This window comes from Gekko japonicus, unplaced genomic scaffold (genome assembly GCF_001447785.1).
Source record: "Gekko japonicus isolate JY-2015 unplaced genomic scaffold, Gekko_japonicus_V1.1 scaffold2604, whole genome shotgun sequence".
In the NCBI taxonomy this organism is placed as follows: Eukaryota; Metazoa; Chordata; class Lepidosauria; order Squamata; family Gekkonidae; genus Gekko; species Gekko japonicus.
In genome coordinates this window covers 13,015-28,572 of record NW_015177095.1, presented here as the reverse complement: position 1 = coordinate 28,572, position 15,558 = coordinate 13,015, and the positions used below count along the sequence as shown (strand labels likewise).

General features: G+C 47.6%; 1 protein-coding gene across 1 annotated transcript in view; it reads left to right on the top strand.

Moving 5' to 3' along the window:
• Positions 1-15,558, top strand: part of VPS13D (vacuolar protein sorting 13 homolog D (S. cerevisiae)) — a 77,117-nt gene that overhangs the window by 48,866 nt on the left and 12,693 nt on the right. Inside the window, exons 30-38 of the mRNA XM_015428281.1 lie at positions 866-1,131; positions 1,288-1,421; positions 2,397-2,552; positions 3,484-3,706; positions 4,332-4,406; positions 7,753-7,959; positions 8,202-8,291; positions 10,109-10,249; positions 10,419-10,541. Coding sequence (XP_015283767.1) covers positions 866-1,131; positions 1,288-1,421; positions 2,397-2,552; positions 3,484-3,706; positions 4,332-4,406; positions 7,753-7,959; positions 8,202-8,291; positions 10,109-10,249; positions 10,419-10,541 — 1,415 coding nt within the window. The remainder of the gene's footprint in view (positions 1-865; positions 1,132-1,287; positions 1,422-2,396; positions 2,553-3,483; positions 3,707-4,331; positions 4,407-7,752; positions 7,960-8,201; positions 8,292-10,108; positions 10,250-10,418; positions 10,542-15,558) is intronic.

Below are 15,558 nucleotides of genomic sequence, written 5' to 3'. Positions count from 1 at the left end.
AGATTTTTCACCTGGAGATGCCGGGGATTGAACCTGGGACCTTCTGCGTGCCAAGCGGAGGCTCTACTACTGAGCCATAGCCCCTCGCCTGCTTCTGAGCAGCCCCCCACCAGCATTGGGAAGGTGTGTGTGTGGGTTCTTCTGTCCCACTTGAAATCTCTTGTGTGTAGCATCCGTGTACCTGGTGTGGGAGGTGACACCCAGTGGCATCAGGGGAACTTTATTCTATGGTTAGCTGTTAGTTTCCAGGTTAACGAAGGAGACTTTCAGTAGGTCCCATTTTCCAAAACTGCTTGATGTGTTTTTAAGTGTGATTTATATATGTATGTACTTAATTTATACCCCACTTTTCTCCCCAAAGTGGCTTACAACATTCTCCCCATCTCTATTTTATCTGCACAGCATCCCTGCGAGGTAGGTTAGGCTGAGAATGTGTGGCTGGCCTGAGGTCACCCTGCGAGCTTCCACGCCAAGCAGGGATTTGAACCTGGCTCTTCCAGGCCCTAGTTTGACGTGCTACCCACTACATCACCTTGGCTCTTAAATAAGATCTGGATAGAGAACAGTGTTAGGATGTGACAGCAAAAACTAAATGAAGCATGAAGTGCGTCCTCAGGTGATGCATATTTAGAAAAGAATTGTAAAGAGAGGTGTCAGAAGGCAACAAAATGCAAAAGCAAAGCTAGACATGTCAGTGCAAAGCTTAAAAATGTTTGCCAACTGAGAAATACACTCCTTCCTGCATCTGTTCAAGAGTGCTGTAGCCCCCAAAACGTATGCCTTAATAAATCTCAGTCTTTACTTTGAGATGGCTAAGGGGATGTAAAACAGATTTGTTGCTTACTGATTTTTTTTTTTAAATTAGATCCACCAGGGATTCCTCCTGCTTCACAGTTGTCCTGAACAACCTTCGTGTGTTCCTGATCTTTGACTGGCTCCTGCTTGTTCACGACTTCATACGGACGCCCAGCGATACCAAGAAGCCTCCCAACCTCACTCCCTCCAGACAACGCAATTACAGCAGCGAAATGGCGGTCATTCCCAAAGCGGTGAAGTGCGGGATCGTCACAAAGCGTTCCTCTCCTCAGATCTCTGCTGAAAAACAGTTGGAAGTCAAGATCAATGTGACGGGTAAGGCCACTACACAACACGACAATATCGAGGGTGGGAGAGTGATGGAAACTGAAGGCAAGGAGAAACTCTGACCAATATCGGAAATGCATTTTTGGGGTCTCATGGTCGAAATCTAGCTGCGTTTTGGTGATTTCCCCTCCCCCTCCCTTTCAGGTACTGAATTTGTGGTGGTTGAAGACATGTCCTCTCTGGATACCAGTGCCATTATTCTGAAAGGGACCACGGTTCTCACTTACAAGCCCAAACTGGTGGATCGCCCTTTCTCAGGCAGTTTGTTTGGCATTGAGGTATAAATGCATAGATATATATGTCGTTTTCTCTCTTCTTCATGCGGCGCGGGGGGGGGGGGAGGGGGGTTGTGGGGTTTTTTTACCCAAAAAAGAATTACATCCATCATCCTATAGCCATTGCTTTATTAAAATCAAATCAGGTGCCTTCAGGCTTTGGGACAGAACCTTGCAGAGACATGAAAGACATCTTGCATAAGAGCCCTGCTGGATCAGACTAGTGGTCCATCTAGTCCAGCATCCTGTCTCACATAGTGGCCAGCCAGTTCCTCTGGAGGTCCAGCAAACAGGGCATAGAGACCGAGGCCTTCTGCTAATAAGAACCTATGAATGGCCCTGCTGGACAAGACCAGAGGTCCATTTAGTCCAGCATCCTGTCTTATACAGTGGCCAACCATTCCTCTGGAGGTTCAGTATGAGAGTATAGAAGCCATGTCATTTCCCTGATGTTGCCTCCTGGCTCTGGGATTCAGAGGCTTAGTGCTTCTGAGTGTGGACGTTTCCTTTAGTCACCAGGGCTAGTATTTACTGAAAGACCTCTCCTCCGTAAATCTGCCTAATCCCCTTTTAAAACTGCCTATGCTTGTGGCCATAACTGCATCTTCTGGCAGCAAATTCCACATTTTAATCGCTCGTCATGAAAAGCAATATTTCCTTGTGTCCTTTCATAATCTACTGTCCTTCAGTTTCATCAGATGCCCTTAAGTTCCTGTATTTTGGGAGAGGGAGAAGAAATTCTCTCTGTCCACTATCTCCGTGTGTAATTTCATCAACCTCTATCATGTCCTTCCCGCTCATTGTTACTTGAACCCAAACCTAAACCAGAGTTGCAGAGTAGAGAGGGCTAGCTTGTCTTCTCACCTCCCTACCCCACACTGCAACTAAATCCATCCTACCTTTGGGGCATCTTGAAACACAACTGAGTGTGTGTGAGATCATGACCACCATTTTGGCTCTTGAATTCTCTTTGCTCAGGTTTTTTCATGCCGGCTGGGAAATGAGCAGGAAACGGCCCTCTCTATCATCGATCCTGTACAAATTCAGGTTGAACTTGTGGGGAATTCTTCATATCCCAGTGGGTCCGGATTGCTGGATGCATTCAACAGTGAAGACTTCCCGCCTGTTTTAGAGGTAGTGTTATGTGAAACCACTGGGGAGGGGCACTGCTGTTAGGCATAGGTACATGTTCTCTTTAAACATTCAAAGTGATGCATGCTGCGAGACTAGTTTACCTAGTGTGATGGACACGTGCTCTTAATTCTGGCAAGTGCACCTCCTCAGAAGGGCTGTATGAAACAATTAGAGCCGTGAAGCCAAACTGACAAAAGCCTCCAGTTGGCAGTAGTAGCTCTCAGTTTTGATAGCTGCCACAGGCACTCCATCGGTCCTCTTAGAACACTCCACTATTCTACTTTCCTTTTTTGGTGATACCTGACAGCTTTGGGGAAAAGGGACAAAGTCCTTTTTGTAGTTTCCCTTCACTATTAATTCCATATCTCTCCTCTGCTGCCTGAAGAAACTGGGCTCTGCTTTACAGTTGCATAAAGCTGACCTCTTGGGTTACAGAACAAGAGCAAGGTGCATCTTCCCCCTTGCCCCAGTTGATGTTAATGTCTGTGGTGGGGTTTTTAAGGAAAAAAGGTGCTTTCTAAGGTGCAATTGGCCCGTACTCTTTTAAGACTTCAATAAGGGTAGCGTTTGAAAGATGAAACGCTGATCTGAAAGCTTACGATTCATGCAGATTTGTAGAAGAAGGACTATCTCAAGACCCCTGCTTTCTCAGACCAGTGGTCCATCTAGTCCACCATCCTGTCTCACACAGTCAACAAACATCTGACAAAGGGAACTTTGTCTCTTGAAAGCTTGTAACCCGGAAATCTTGTTGATCTGTAAGGGGCTAATGTACTCAAATCTAGTGGCCAACCGGTTACATTGGAGGGCCAGCAAGAGGGCATAGCTGAAATAAAAGTAAAAACGGAGTTAAATAAAGTCTTTGCAAGACATCCCTCTTTCTTGTAATCTATTGCCACGTTAATTTTCTTCTGCTTCTCCGTTTCCTTAGATTCACTTACAAGCACTGGACATCAGATTGTCTTACAATGACGTGCAGCTGTTTCTGGCGATCGCCAAGTCCATTCCGGGCCAGACCAGCAGCGCCGCGCCTGACGCTTCTGCCTCAGATGGCAGAGCGTCCGTTTCTGCTTCTCCTGCTTCGGTAAAAGAGGTCACGGGACCGGCCTCAGAAACCACAGATGCATCTAAACACACTCTGGATCCTGTCCTTGGTATGAATTTGGTTTTCAGGGTGTGATATTGTGTGTGTGTGTGTCCCCGTGCCCCGATGGCCTCAAGTAGCCTGTACGAGAACAAATCCAGATATAATGTGAATTTGCCTTATGCTGAATTGGGTTCTCCCATCACCCCCCACTCAGTGACCTGTATCCAACCAAACACACCTGGAAGGCACATGGAGATTTTCTGCTCCTATTCCAGTTGCTGCTTCTAGCCCCTGGAAAGGTCATTCCTGGGATCACAAGATCCACGCCGAGCAGTTAACCTCATGGGTTGGGCAGCAGCGGTAAGGAGGGAAGCCGAGGAGCAGAGAAACCGAGGAGCGATTTAATCTCTTTCCTTCTGCTCCCTGCGGCTCCCCGGCTCGACCCAGTGGGGAGCAAATGTGGCGTCCACCGTTCTCCTTTCCTCCGTTTGATCCCTGCGAAGTAGGTTTGGCTGAGAGGGTGTGACTAGGCCAAGGTCACCCAGCAAGCTTCCGGGGGCAGAGCAGGGAATCCTTGTGCAGATCCCGTGACCCAGGAATGATCTCCGAGCCGGGACTGCTCGAAGGTACTGAAAGCAAAATGATGCCATGCAAATGAATCACCTGAGCAGTGACCGAATATTCCATTCCAGAGTTACAACTGGCCCGACTGCAGGAACTGGGATTTAGTGTCGACGACTGTCGCAAAGCTCTTTTGGTGTGCCAAGGTAGGACCCTATAAACTTGACGTATAGCACTAATTTAAACTATTCTCTTAATCGTTTGTGGCCGTAAAAAATAAATAAATAGATGATCCAGCTGTGCTTTACACTTCCCCCATATTGGTTCTGTTTCCATCCTGCTGCCTGTCTGCCATTATTCACTTTTCGACGGTTCTTCCCACGTTTCATCAGCCTTCCGCTTCCTAGCTGGTCTTCAGTTCCTCCGCCTTCACGTGATCTCTGTGCGTCTGCTTTTCCCCCTTTAAATCTAAAATTCAACAGTGGCTTCCAAACTCATCCAGGCTCGAGATGTCATCCAGCTAACAGGTTGTTTGCAACCAGGAGAGATTGGAAGAAGTGAAGGGACTTTGGGCTCAGTGGTCTTGAGTTATGTCTTGCTTTGCCCCCCCCTCGCAATTTCTAGTAGGCAGATAGATGTATAGATGAGAGGTGTCCTATGTCCTTGCTGTGCTTCTGTGTATTTAAATAAAGAGTGAGACCAGTTCTTTTCTTTACCCACCGAACAGCTTTTATTTATGACATATGAAGCTGCCTTACACTGAATCAGCAAAAGAACAACAGTCACCACGATGAGTAAAATCTTAACATATTCTGCCCAAAGTTATATACGTATCGAATAACTACATTACATTCACCATATATTTAAGGATCTTGCAACTATATAACTTATGAGAGCCAGTTTGGTGTAGTGGTTAAGTGTGTGGACTCTAATCTGGGAGAACCGGGTTTGACTCCCCACTCCTCCACTTGCACCTGCTGATGTGACCTTGGGTCAGTCACAAGCTCTGGCACAGCTGTCCTTGAAAAAGAGCAGTTTGTGTCAGAGCTCTCTCAGCCCCGCCCACCTCACAGGGTGTCTGTTGTGGGGAGGGGAAGGGAAAGGAGTTTGTAAGCCACTCTGAGAATCCAATATCATCATCTTCTTCTTCTATTTTCTAACTGAAATCCTCAACGGTAATTAATTGAACACTGTCTGTATGGGGTATCTTTACAATCCATGGACCACATCACGCCAGACCCTCCCGTCTTCCGTTGTCCTCCGGAGTTCACTCAATTTCATGTTCGTTGCATTAATGACACTGTCTGACCATCTCAGCCTTTGCCATCCCCTTCTTCTTTTGCCTTCAACCTTTCCCAGAATCAGGGTCTTCTCCAGTGAAGGCTCCCTTCTCATTTGGTGGCCAAAGTATTTGAGCTTCAACTTCAGTATCTGGCCTTCCAGGGAACGGTCAGGGTTGATTTCTTTTAGGATTGACTGATTTGATCTCCAGGGGACTCTCAAGAGTCTTCTCCAGCACCATAATTCAAAAGAATCTATTCTTCGGTGCTCGGCCTTCCTTATAGCCCAACTCTCGCAGCCATACAGTACTACTGGGAATACCATTGCTTTGACCATACGGACTTTTGTTGGCAGGGCGATGTCTCTATGTGACTGAACAACAACAACAAAATTCTAATACACTGTGGTTACTCTCTGTAAAATTGTACACAATCTTCTTGAGAATGAATTCTCACTAACAATAAATTCTGAGAATTGATACTTTAACATGCCTCAGCCAGGGCTCTTTTTGTAGAAAAAGCCCAGCAGGAACTCATTAGCACAATAGGCCGCACCCCATGCCTTCTCTTGGCTGTGGGGAGCCCAGGCAAACCTTCCCCGATCCTTCCAGGGGCCCCCCTGGCTTGCCCACCTTGGAGTTGTTGGGTGGGAGTGTCGCTCTCCAGGCCTTCTCTCTGTAGCCACCAGGCCTGTAGCCAGGATTTTTTAATTTTGGGGGGGGCTTTAAATAAGTCAGGGGGCACCCTGTACACACACACACCCCAGGGAACACCACATATAAAATTAAAAAATGGAAATCACAGAGCCTGGGCTGGATGGGAAGTCGGGGGGGGGGGGTTTGCAGTAAATTGGGGGGGGCAGGCCCCAAGATGCCCCACTGTAGCTACAGGCCTGGTAGCCACGCACATGCAGAGGTTTGGGCTGTAGTGGGTGTGGCCAACTCTGAAGCCAGCTGAAACTCCGTTCCTGTGCGTTCCTGCCCAAAAATAGCCCTGGCCTCAGCTGTATAGCGTTCAAAATCCATTCATAAAGAATCCAGTGACCTGACAGGTAGCCGTGGATGTCCTCCTGTTTCAGTCAGGTCGCTTGATTCTTTATGAATGGATTTTGATTGCTAGTCTCTTTCTTTCTGAAGACCATCAGCTGGCTACACTTCTTTTTTTAAAAGATCATGGAAGCTATCGCCGAAGGTCTCCTTCAAAGGAGGAAGGCACATCCTGAAGAGGGTGCCAAGCCAGTGTGACAGAATAGGTAGTGGCGGACTAGTATGTGGGTTCAGATCCTTGTTCAAATCACGTTCAGATCCTTGATCTGCCATGGGAGCCCACTTGGGTGAGCCTGGGCCTGTTTCTTTGCTCTCCGATCGCAACTTAACTCACAGCGTTGTTGTGAGGATGAAACGGAGGATGAATGTGCCTGTAGAACATCCTTGGCTCATTCAAGGAAGGGTGGGTTAACAATCTAATCAAGGGTAGTGAGTAACATTCAGACCTCGGAGGCAGGACTAAACTTTCTTGCCATTCCTGTTTACTCCAGTGGGGGGAGATCTTTCCCACGTTTTATCCTGTCTAGGGTCTCCGTACCGATTTTAAGAAACTGCTGACAGTGAAGCCAGTCTGGATACTTATTTTCTGTATTTCTACTTAATTTTCTTTCTTTTTTTTTGCTTTTTGTTTCTTAAAAAACAGTTCCTGGTTAGTGAGTGGGTAGATCAAGCTTATTTACTGTGGCAAGGAAGTAACCCTTCTAAACCCTTATAAACGTCCATCCTCCCCCTCCATTTACGACAGGAAATCTTATCAAACACTTGTCTTAATTTAAAGTTGGCCTTCCTAAAGTGCAAAACTTATGTTGCCGTATTTATCTTCTGTCCTGAAGCTGATAAATTCCAAAATGTCATGATCATCTCCCCCCCCCCCCCACTTTTTTCATGTCATGGGCCACAGATCCTTGCTGTTAACGAAAATAAAATTCCAAACTAGCTGGTCCCCTTGTTTCTTTCTCTGCCTTCTGAAACAGGCGGTTGACAGCAAAGCAGGCAGAAAATTTAGCATAATTTGTTTTCCAACAAATAATTGAAATGTAGTAACACTAATAGATTGTGCCACCAACTATATAGTTTTAAGAACAGTCAACCCGTTTTTTTCTTATTGATCAGGTGTTCAGTTGTCTGCTATTTTGACAGGTTCAAGAAGCAATATCACTGACTCTGCTTTTCTCGATTTCCTTTTTAAAAAATTTTGGCGGATTGTTCATGGGTTCTGCGCTCAGGTCAGCTGAAGAAAGCAGCGAGCTGGTTGTTCAAGAACGCCGAACCTCTGAAGTGTTTGCCATCGGACTCAAGTCAGCGAGAGAGCCAGGGCTCCACGGCCCTGCGCTTGATTTCCGGAGTGGAAGTTAAAGCCGAGAGCATCTGCATTTGCTTCATAGATGACTGCATGGACTGTGACGTTCCCTTAGCTGAATTTACCTTTTCACGTGAGAGTTTGGCTCAGTGGCCATCTTCACTGGCTATAGAACTGGGAGCGGGGTGTGTGTGGGTGTGTGAATTTGCCATTTTTGACCAGCTCGGCAATCCTTGACAGACACCTTTGGAATGTTGTTTTTCAGAGCAATGAGGATTTGATAATGCTTGGGGTTGGGCTTTGAGTCCTTCTTGGTAAATTTCAGCCCAAAGTCCCTTTCTGTCGTGGTAATCTTGTTTTCCTTTTAACTGGCAGGTCTGAATTTTCTCCAGCGTCTGAGAGCCAGCCCCGAAGGCTATGCTCATTTTACGCTCTCTGGAGATTATTATAACCGTGAGCTTTCCGGTAAGTACAAAATATGCATGTCCATATATCTTTTAGGATTTCAAGAGGCCTGGACTTACAAGGCCTATGTTTCACGTGGGTAGTTTTGCCAGCCTGCCGGGGGGGGGAGATTCCCCAAAATTACATCTGATCTCCAGACTACACAGATTGCTTGTTTGTTTTTTTAAAAAAATATTCCACTTCTCCTGGAGAAAGTGGCTACCTTGGAATGTGGCCTGTGTGACATTATACCCGACCCAGGCCCCTCCCCTCCCTAAACTCCACCCTCCCATGCCCCACCTTCAAATCTCCAGGTATTCCTGAGCCCAGAGTTGGCAACCCTACACACGAGGGATGGGTTTGCATCCAGCAGGGCCAGCAGAAGGCTGTCTCAATCCAGCAAATGGATCGTTTGGAGAACAACTGTTGAGCATTCGATCCAGGCTGAAATCCAAAGATTGGATTTTAAGTAACATTAAGTTAAAAACGGATGAGTCGGAGCTTCGGATTTATTTTATTTCACTTTTATTAGATGGTGTGCAGTGTAACAAAGTTTGTTTTTATTTTCTTAGTTAGTACATTTTCTTGGTGGTAGAAAATGCCTTGGTACTAGGCAGGGTCCTTGGTCGCCAGACACAATTTACGTGTCCCCACAAAGTGGCAGAGTATTACAGTCTGAACTCAGACACTGTGCTCAGCTTCGGAAACTTCTTGCTGCTTCCAAGTACCTCTGAAGCCCAATGTAAGATCCAGGAAGTGAATGGCCATCCTGGCTTCCAGATTTAGTTCTATGGCGGGATCTTTTCTCATCCTTGCTATCGCACTGAAGATAAGGAGTAGAGAGCATTCTCTCTGCTACTGTCTCCAAAACTATTATGGCATCAGGGAAAGGCCTGTGTCTTTCGCTTAGCACTTGCCTGATTAAAAGACAGCTGGCAGTGTGCATTTAGGCTGCATTCAGACACTGGGTGGATTTAGGTTGGGGTGTTAACCTCCTATCTTGGTGTATCCCCCCCCCCTCAATTTTTATGCCTTCAGAATTGATGACTTTCTTCACTTACACTTTGCTCTGCAACATCAGATGCATCCAATATGAAATGTTTGGGCCTTATGTGCACAATCTTGATCATCTTTTAGCCTCGCCAACTTGCCTTATTTCTGTGTCCCTCTCTTTGTTGATCTTTGTTGAGCCACTGGACTCATACTCAGTTCTCACATCTGTTTGTTAACGCTCGTATTTGTATGCTGATTTCTTGCCATCCACATGTCTTACCAACTGCTATACTTATCGCCCAGCTACTTATGCATCTTGACTCTAACTAGTCCTTCCTGGCAACCAGGGCTATTTTTGGGCAGGAACGCACAGGAACGGAGTTCCGGCTGGCTTCAGAGTTGGCCACGGCCACTACAGCCAAAACCTTTCTGTGCGTGGCTACAGAGGGAATGCCTGGAGAGCGACCCCCCGGCGACTCCGAGGTGGGCAGGCTGGGGGGGGGCCTGGAAGGATCGGGGAGGCATTTAAATGCCTCCCCATGCTTTCCCCAGCCTGTCCAAGGGCCGGCTTGCCCAGGCTCCCCACATATGCTAATGAGTTTCTGCTGTTGGGTGTGGCCTATTATTCCAATGAGTTCCTGCTGGGCTTTTTCTACCAATAAAGCCCTGCTGGCAACTAACCCCCTCACCCTCTCTCTACCTATACATAAGGCTTGAGGAAACCTATCTCAACGTCTCTGAAGAAGTGTGCACGCACACGAAAGCTTCTACCCAGAATGAAACTTCGATGGTCGTAAAGGTGCCGCTGGGCTCAGACTTTGTTCCCTCTCCCACTGTTTCCCCAGGCTGGGAACCCTTCATCGAGCCTTGGCCGTGCTCGGTCACCTGGCAGCAGCAGCCAGCCAGCCGCCTTCACCCTTCTCGGTTGAAGCTGGAGGTGAAAACGAAGCATCGCCTGGACATCAGCATCACTTCTGTGTTAATTGGTAGGTCAACTGTACACACGGCTATAAGAACACAGGAAGAGCCCTGCTGGATCAGACCAGTGGTCCATCTAGTCCAGCATCCTTGTTTCAGTGACTTATCTAGTATAGGGTTTGGGCTTTCACCTGCGCTGAACTTTTTACTATCCGTCTGTCTCCTCCCCACTCTTAGAGCAGTACGCTTGTACCAAACAGTCATGGATGGCAGATTACTGCAAACAGGAGAAAGAAGTGGAGGCCATCGAATCCGAAGAATGGATGGGCTCTTCAGTCGATCCTCCGTCGTTTGGGCAGGGTATGAGATGTACCCATTATATCTATAACAGATGTTTTAAAAGCTTGTTGATACCCACTTAAAGGAACACGCATTGTGGCCTTTGCCATCGCAGTGCTTTTAGTGGCATACCTCTGGCACTGCAGCAAGTGATGTTTTCCTATTCTGAATTGTCCTCTCTCTTACGTTTATAGGCTAGTTTTGCTTTACACTTGCCTCTTTGGCTTGACACAGAATATATATCTGCCTGATAATTTATTCATCCATCTGTGGCCTGATGAAGTATTGGATTATAACCTCCGTTTGCAGTATAATCAGGCCTTTGGGGATACTCTAAGCTAATGTCTGTGCCCGCTTTGCATATGCCAATATCCACGCAGCATCTAACTTCCCACTATTTCCACCCCCGGATGCTTGTGTTTCCAGATGCCTTCTTTCAGTTTCAAGTCCCAGACCCACATACGATGCCACCTGGCCTCAGTCCACTTCTGTGATCCCAGTCCCTGCATGGCTCCGGCCTCTTCCTCTCTTAGAGTCACCCCGTTGGTTGACTGTGAGTCTCCTCCCCACCCGCAGCTTGGAAAGACACCCGAAGCGACTTGTCCCATTCTCCCCTTCTGTCCTCAGGACAGCTTCCTCGGCCAAATGCTATCAATCTTGCATTGCCCTGTAAACTCCGATTCTCAGTCATTTAAACTCCCTGGTTTTTTCCCCTCCTATAGCAGCTCATGTCCAGCTCAGGATGAAAAACCATTCAACGATGATGTCAGGCGTTATGCTCGGGGCCCGACTTGCATTTGGCAAGCCCATGAACTGCTTTGTGGTCTTTTAGCCCCCGCAGAAATGCATCTTTTCCCCAAGATGAACGTCTCCCGGTCTTAACACAAGAACATTTGTCCGTTTGTTTTTAAAGCTGCTGTAGCAAATTAGTCCTTTGAAACCATGACTCAGCAGAAGTCAGAACTAGACCTTTGTCAGTGACTAAAGCAGGACTGTTTGTGGCTAGAGGAGGATATCCCTGGAGTGGGCTTGTCTTCCCCCTTGCTCCATAGGCCAGGCTGTGCAAATGGTCTTAAGGCTATACCTCAGCATCAGTTGGCATTTTTTTCCTAAAGATGCTAGTGTCCTGGGGCACTGAAGCTTCCACAAGGTCAAAGCCATGTCCGGAAAGACTTGCGTTGTGGCTGGGGCCACTAAAATGTGGCCTGGCAGGTTGGGATCACAAGCAAAAATTGGGAAGAGGAGCACAATTGGCACATAGATTAGCATAGATACAGGGGCATTCCTTTATATGCCCACTTCTTACCGGTGTCTCCAGCTCTGAGGTTGGGTAACCAAGGCAGTACAAAATCTAAGCGGAACAATTATTTCCATGTAGTCACCCAGGTTGGTCTGAAACAGCAGAACCAATTTAGAACCGAGTGGCACCTTTCAATCCCACAAAGGCTTATTCAAGGTATGAGCTTGAATTAGCCTTTGTTGGTCTTAAAGGTGCCACTGGACTCTAAATCTGTTCTAACGATTTCCACATTTGCCTCATCACAAAGAGAAAATGCAGGGAAGCAAGTAGCCCACCAAGCCAGTGTGATGTAGTGGTTAGAATGTTGGACTAGAATCTGGGAGACCCGATAGTCAAGTCCTCACTCTGCCAGGGAAACTCACTGGGTGACCTTGGACCAGTCAGCCTCTCTCAGCCGAACCTATCTCACAGGGGAGAAAGCTACAAGCCGCTTTGGATCCCTACTGGGGAGGAAAGTGGGGGTATAAATGAATTAAACTCAGCTGTGAGCAAAAAGAGGGGAAATGCCAGTAAATACACATAATGTAGGAGCTGCGGTGGCTCAAGTGGTTAAGACGCTGAACTGCAGGCTGTGGAAGGTCAGTAGTTCAGCAGTTCGAGACCCGGGTTGCCGCATGACGGAGTGAGCTCCCGGTCTCTAGTTCCAGCTCCTGCCAACCTAGCAGTTCGAAAGCAAGAAATTGCAAGTAGATAAATAGGTACCACTTCGGTGGGAAGGTAACAGCGTTCCGTGCGCCTTGGTGTTTAGTCATACCGGCCACATGACCACGGAAACGTCTTCGGACAGCGCTGGCTCTTCGGCTTTGAAACGGAGATGAGCACCGCAACCCTAGAGTCGGCATCGACTGGCTTTCGAGCAAGGGAACCTTTACCGTTACCGTTTACACATAATGTATCTGCAAATAGAAGCCACAAGTGGGTACTGCAAGAGACATAAAATCCATACTCGAGCAATCAGTCATAGAATCCTATAGTCGGAAGGGACCTCCAGGGTCATGTAGTCCAACCCCCTGCACTATGCAGGAAATTCTCCAGAGCCTTTGACCCTTAAATGTACTTTAAAAGCACCTCTTTAAAGGAGAGCTCTCCTCCCTGTTGATAGGGCCTTGTTGACTTGCTGTGCGATCCCCCCCTGTTCTTGAAATTTCCCTCGCTTTGGTACGCACGACAATCTTGCCTGTATATCTGCAACAAAAGCCTCTTCCCCTCTTTTCCCTGCTAATGTTATCTTTCCTGTCTGCCAGGCCTTCCTCTTGTCTACCTTAGAACTAGGAGCACAGCCAGTCTGACTAACCTAGAGCACCAGATGTATGCTAGAGGTACTGTACTGCAGAGCGGAGATGCTTTTGCTTTTTTTGCTAGAATTGTCTTTGCGGAGGGAGGATTTCCTTGCTTCTAATGCTCCGGGCACGATGCAGGCTCCTGCGTATCGAGAACCCCAGCCTACGTCATGCACGAGTGCTGCTTTCCAGAGGCGTGGCTCTCACACGGGCCCAGGAAGCTCAATGCACAGGCAGGAGGTGAAGCTGAGCCCCCCTCCCTCCCGTGCTGTTTGCAGTTGGAGATCGTAATCCAAGTGAAGCGGTAGCCTGTCCAGAGAAAAAAGATGAATCTCACTGCACTTGCTCCAGCTGGCTAGAAATGAAACCAGGGAGGGCTAGGGGCTAAGCGGCAAAGGACCTGTTTTGCATGCCAGGCCCTGGTTCAGTCTCCAGGTAAAGGATCTCAAGTAGCCAGTATTGGGAAAGATACAAGCTGCTGTGCCTGAGACCCTGGAACGCCACTGCCAGTCACAGTTGGAAACAAGCTAGACCTGTCTCTGTATAAGGATCAGATAGTTGCAACACTGACATAATTGCTATTTAAAAACATGTATTGGAATTTATGTCCATACAGAAAAACTCACTATGGTTACAGAATCCAGAATTCACCTGTCAGTGGTGACATTTTGGTACCCAAATTTTAGGCTGGCAACCTCCATGTGGGGGCTGAAGTGCTCCTGAAAGTACCACTGATCTCTAGATGACCGAGAATCAGTTCTTCTGATGAGCTAACTGTATCTGTATCTCTGTATCAGGCAGTTTTCATATGTTCACAATGCAAGGCCTTTATTCCAAAAAACCTAAGCCGTACCAATGCCTTCAGGAACAGGTCAGGTTCCAGTGAAACTGGCATGGTTCAATAATTGGTTTGGGGATCTTTCTAATTAAAATTTACTGGGCTTTGCAATGGCTGTTGATGAAACACAGCAATGGGAGGGAACCGTTTGGCCAGCTCACTTTAGATGTTCTTAATTGTATCTTTGCTTTTTTCTCCCCTTCCACACACCCTTGGCGATAGCAGTCCTGATATTCTGTATTCCAAACCGGCATGCCTTCTTAAAACACATTTCAACTTTTTTTTTAATAGAACCTCCTGACCTTCAGTACCGATGGGTTGTAAACTGCTGCACTGAGGCACACTCTTGATTCTGAACTAAAACAGGCAGCAGAAGGTCTCCCTGAAAAAGCTGATAGACTGGGAGAGAAAGAATTTGAGTTCCTCACCCCATGATGGGCTATGCCCTCTGTTTTCCTCCACGAGTCACTGTTCTGGCCATGATTAGAAGTAGACAGCCAGATCCAAGAATTCGCACAGATGTGATGGGGGGAGGGGCAGCCTTTGAGAGCAGATTCCCCCCCCCCCGACTCTGCATCAGAAGTGAATAGCCCGATCTCACCTTATGCAGAGATGTGATGTATATACCAGTCTCTGCCCCGCCCCAGCAGAGACTCCTCCGAACAACATGAGAACCAGTAAATCATGCAGAGACACAACAGTGAGCCAGTAGGGTGCAGTGGTTAGAATTTTGGATGATGACCTGGGGATCTCAGGTTCAGATCTCCACTTTCACATGGAAATTCCTGATCTTGGAGCCTGTGACTGCTCCCTGGTATCAGCAGGATTTGCCCTCACTCACACTGAGGGAAGTGCCACTTGGGAATGCCCCTTTGTACCTGGGACTTCGCAACGTCGTTGTAAGACAGGACATGAAGCGAAGCCCCGACTGCGGGCATCTCAGAACGATCTTTGCTGTCTGTTGTCGATCTAACTCCTGGCAGAGGCTGACCCAGCACAGAGCAGCAGCTCCAGTTGAAAGCCAAAGCCGTGTGAGCCATTTTCAGCAGCTCTGCTGCCTGGTGATAAGCCGCCGCTTTTGAAGCAGAAGAATCACTTGGAGCTGCTTCCTTTCCCACAAAAAGAACATGCTGTCCTTGGATGGATTGGCACAATAGCTGAGAAATATTTTTAGATGGAAGCGCTGTGTTGGTTCCCCACCTTCGCCACCTGCCTGGCAAGAGTTATTCGAAGCGCAGGGGTGGATGTGATGCGGTGTGACAGCCAAACCCTTCTTTCCAGTGCCCACTGCCCTCTGTGTAATGCTCAGCACTGTCTCTGAATCACGGCAACCAATCACGCAGAGTGAGGGCAGGGACGTGTCCCCCCCCCGACTCTGCATCAGAAGTGAACAGCCCGATCTCACCTCATGCAGAGATGTGATGTACATACCAGTCTCTGCCTCGCCCCAGCAGAGACTCCTCGGAACAACATGAGAACAGTAAATCATGCAGAGACACAGCAGTGAGCCAGTAGGGTGCAGTGGTTAGAATTTTGGATGATGACCTGGGGATCTCGGGTTCAGATCTCCACTTTCACATGGAAATTCCTGATCTTGGAGCCTGTGACTGCTCCCTGGTA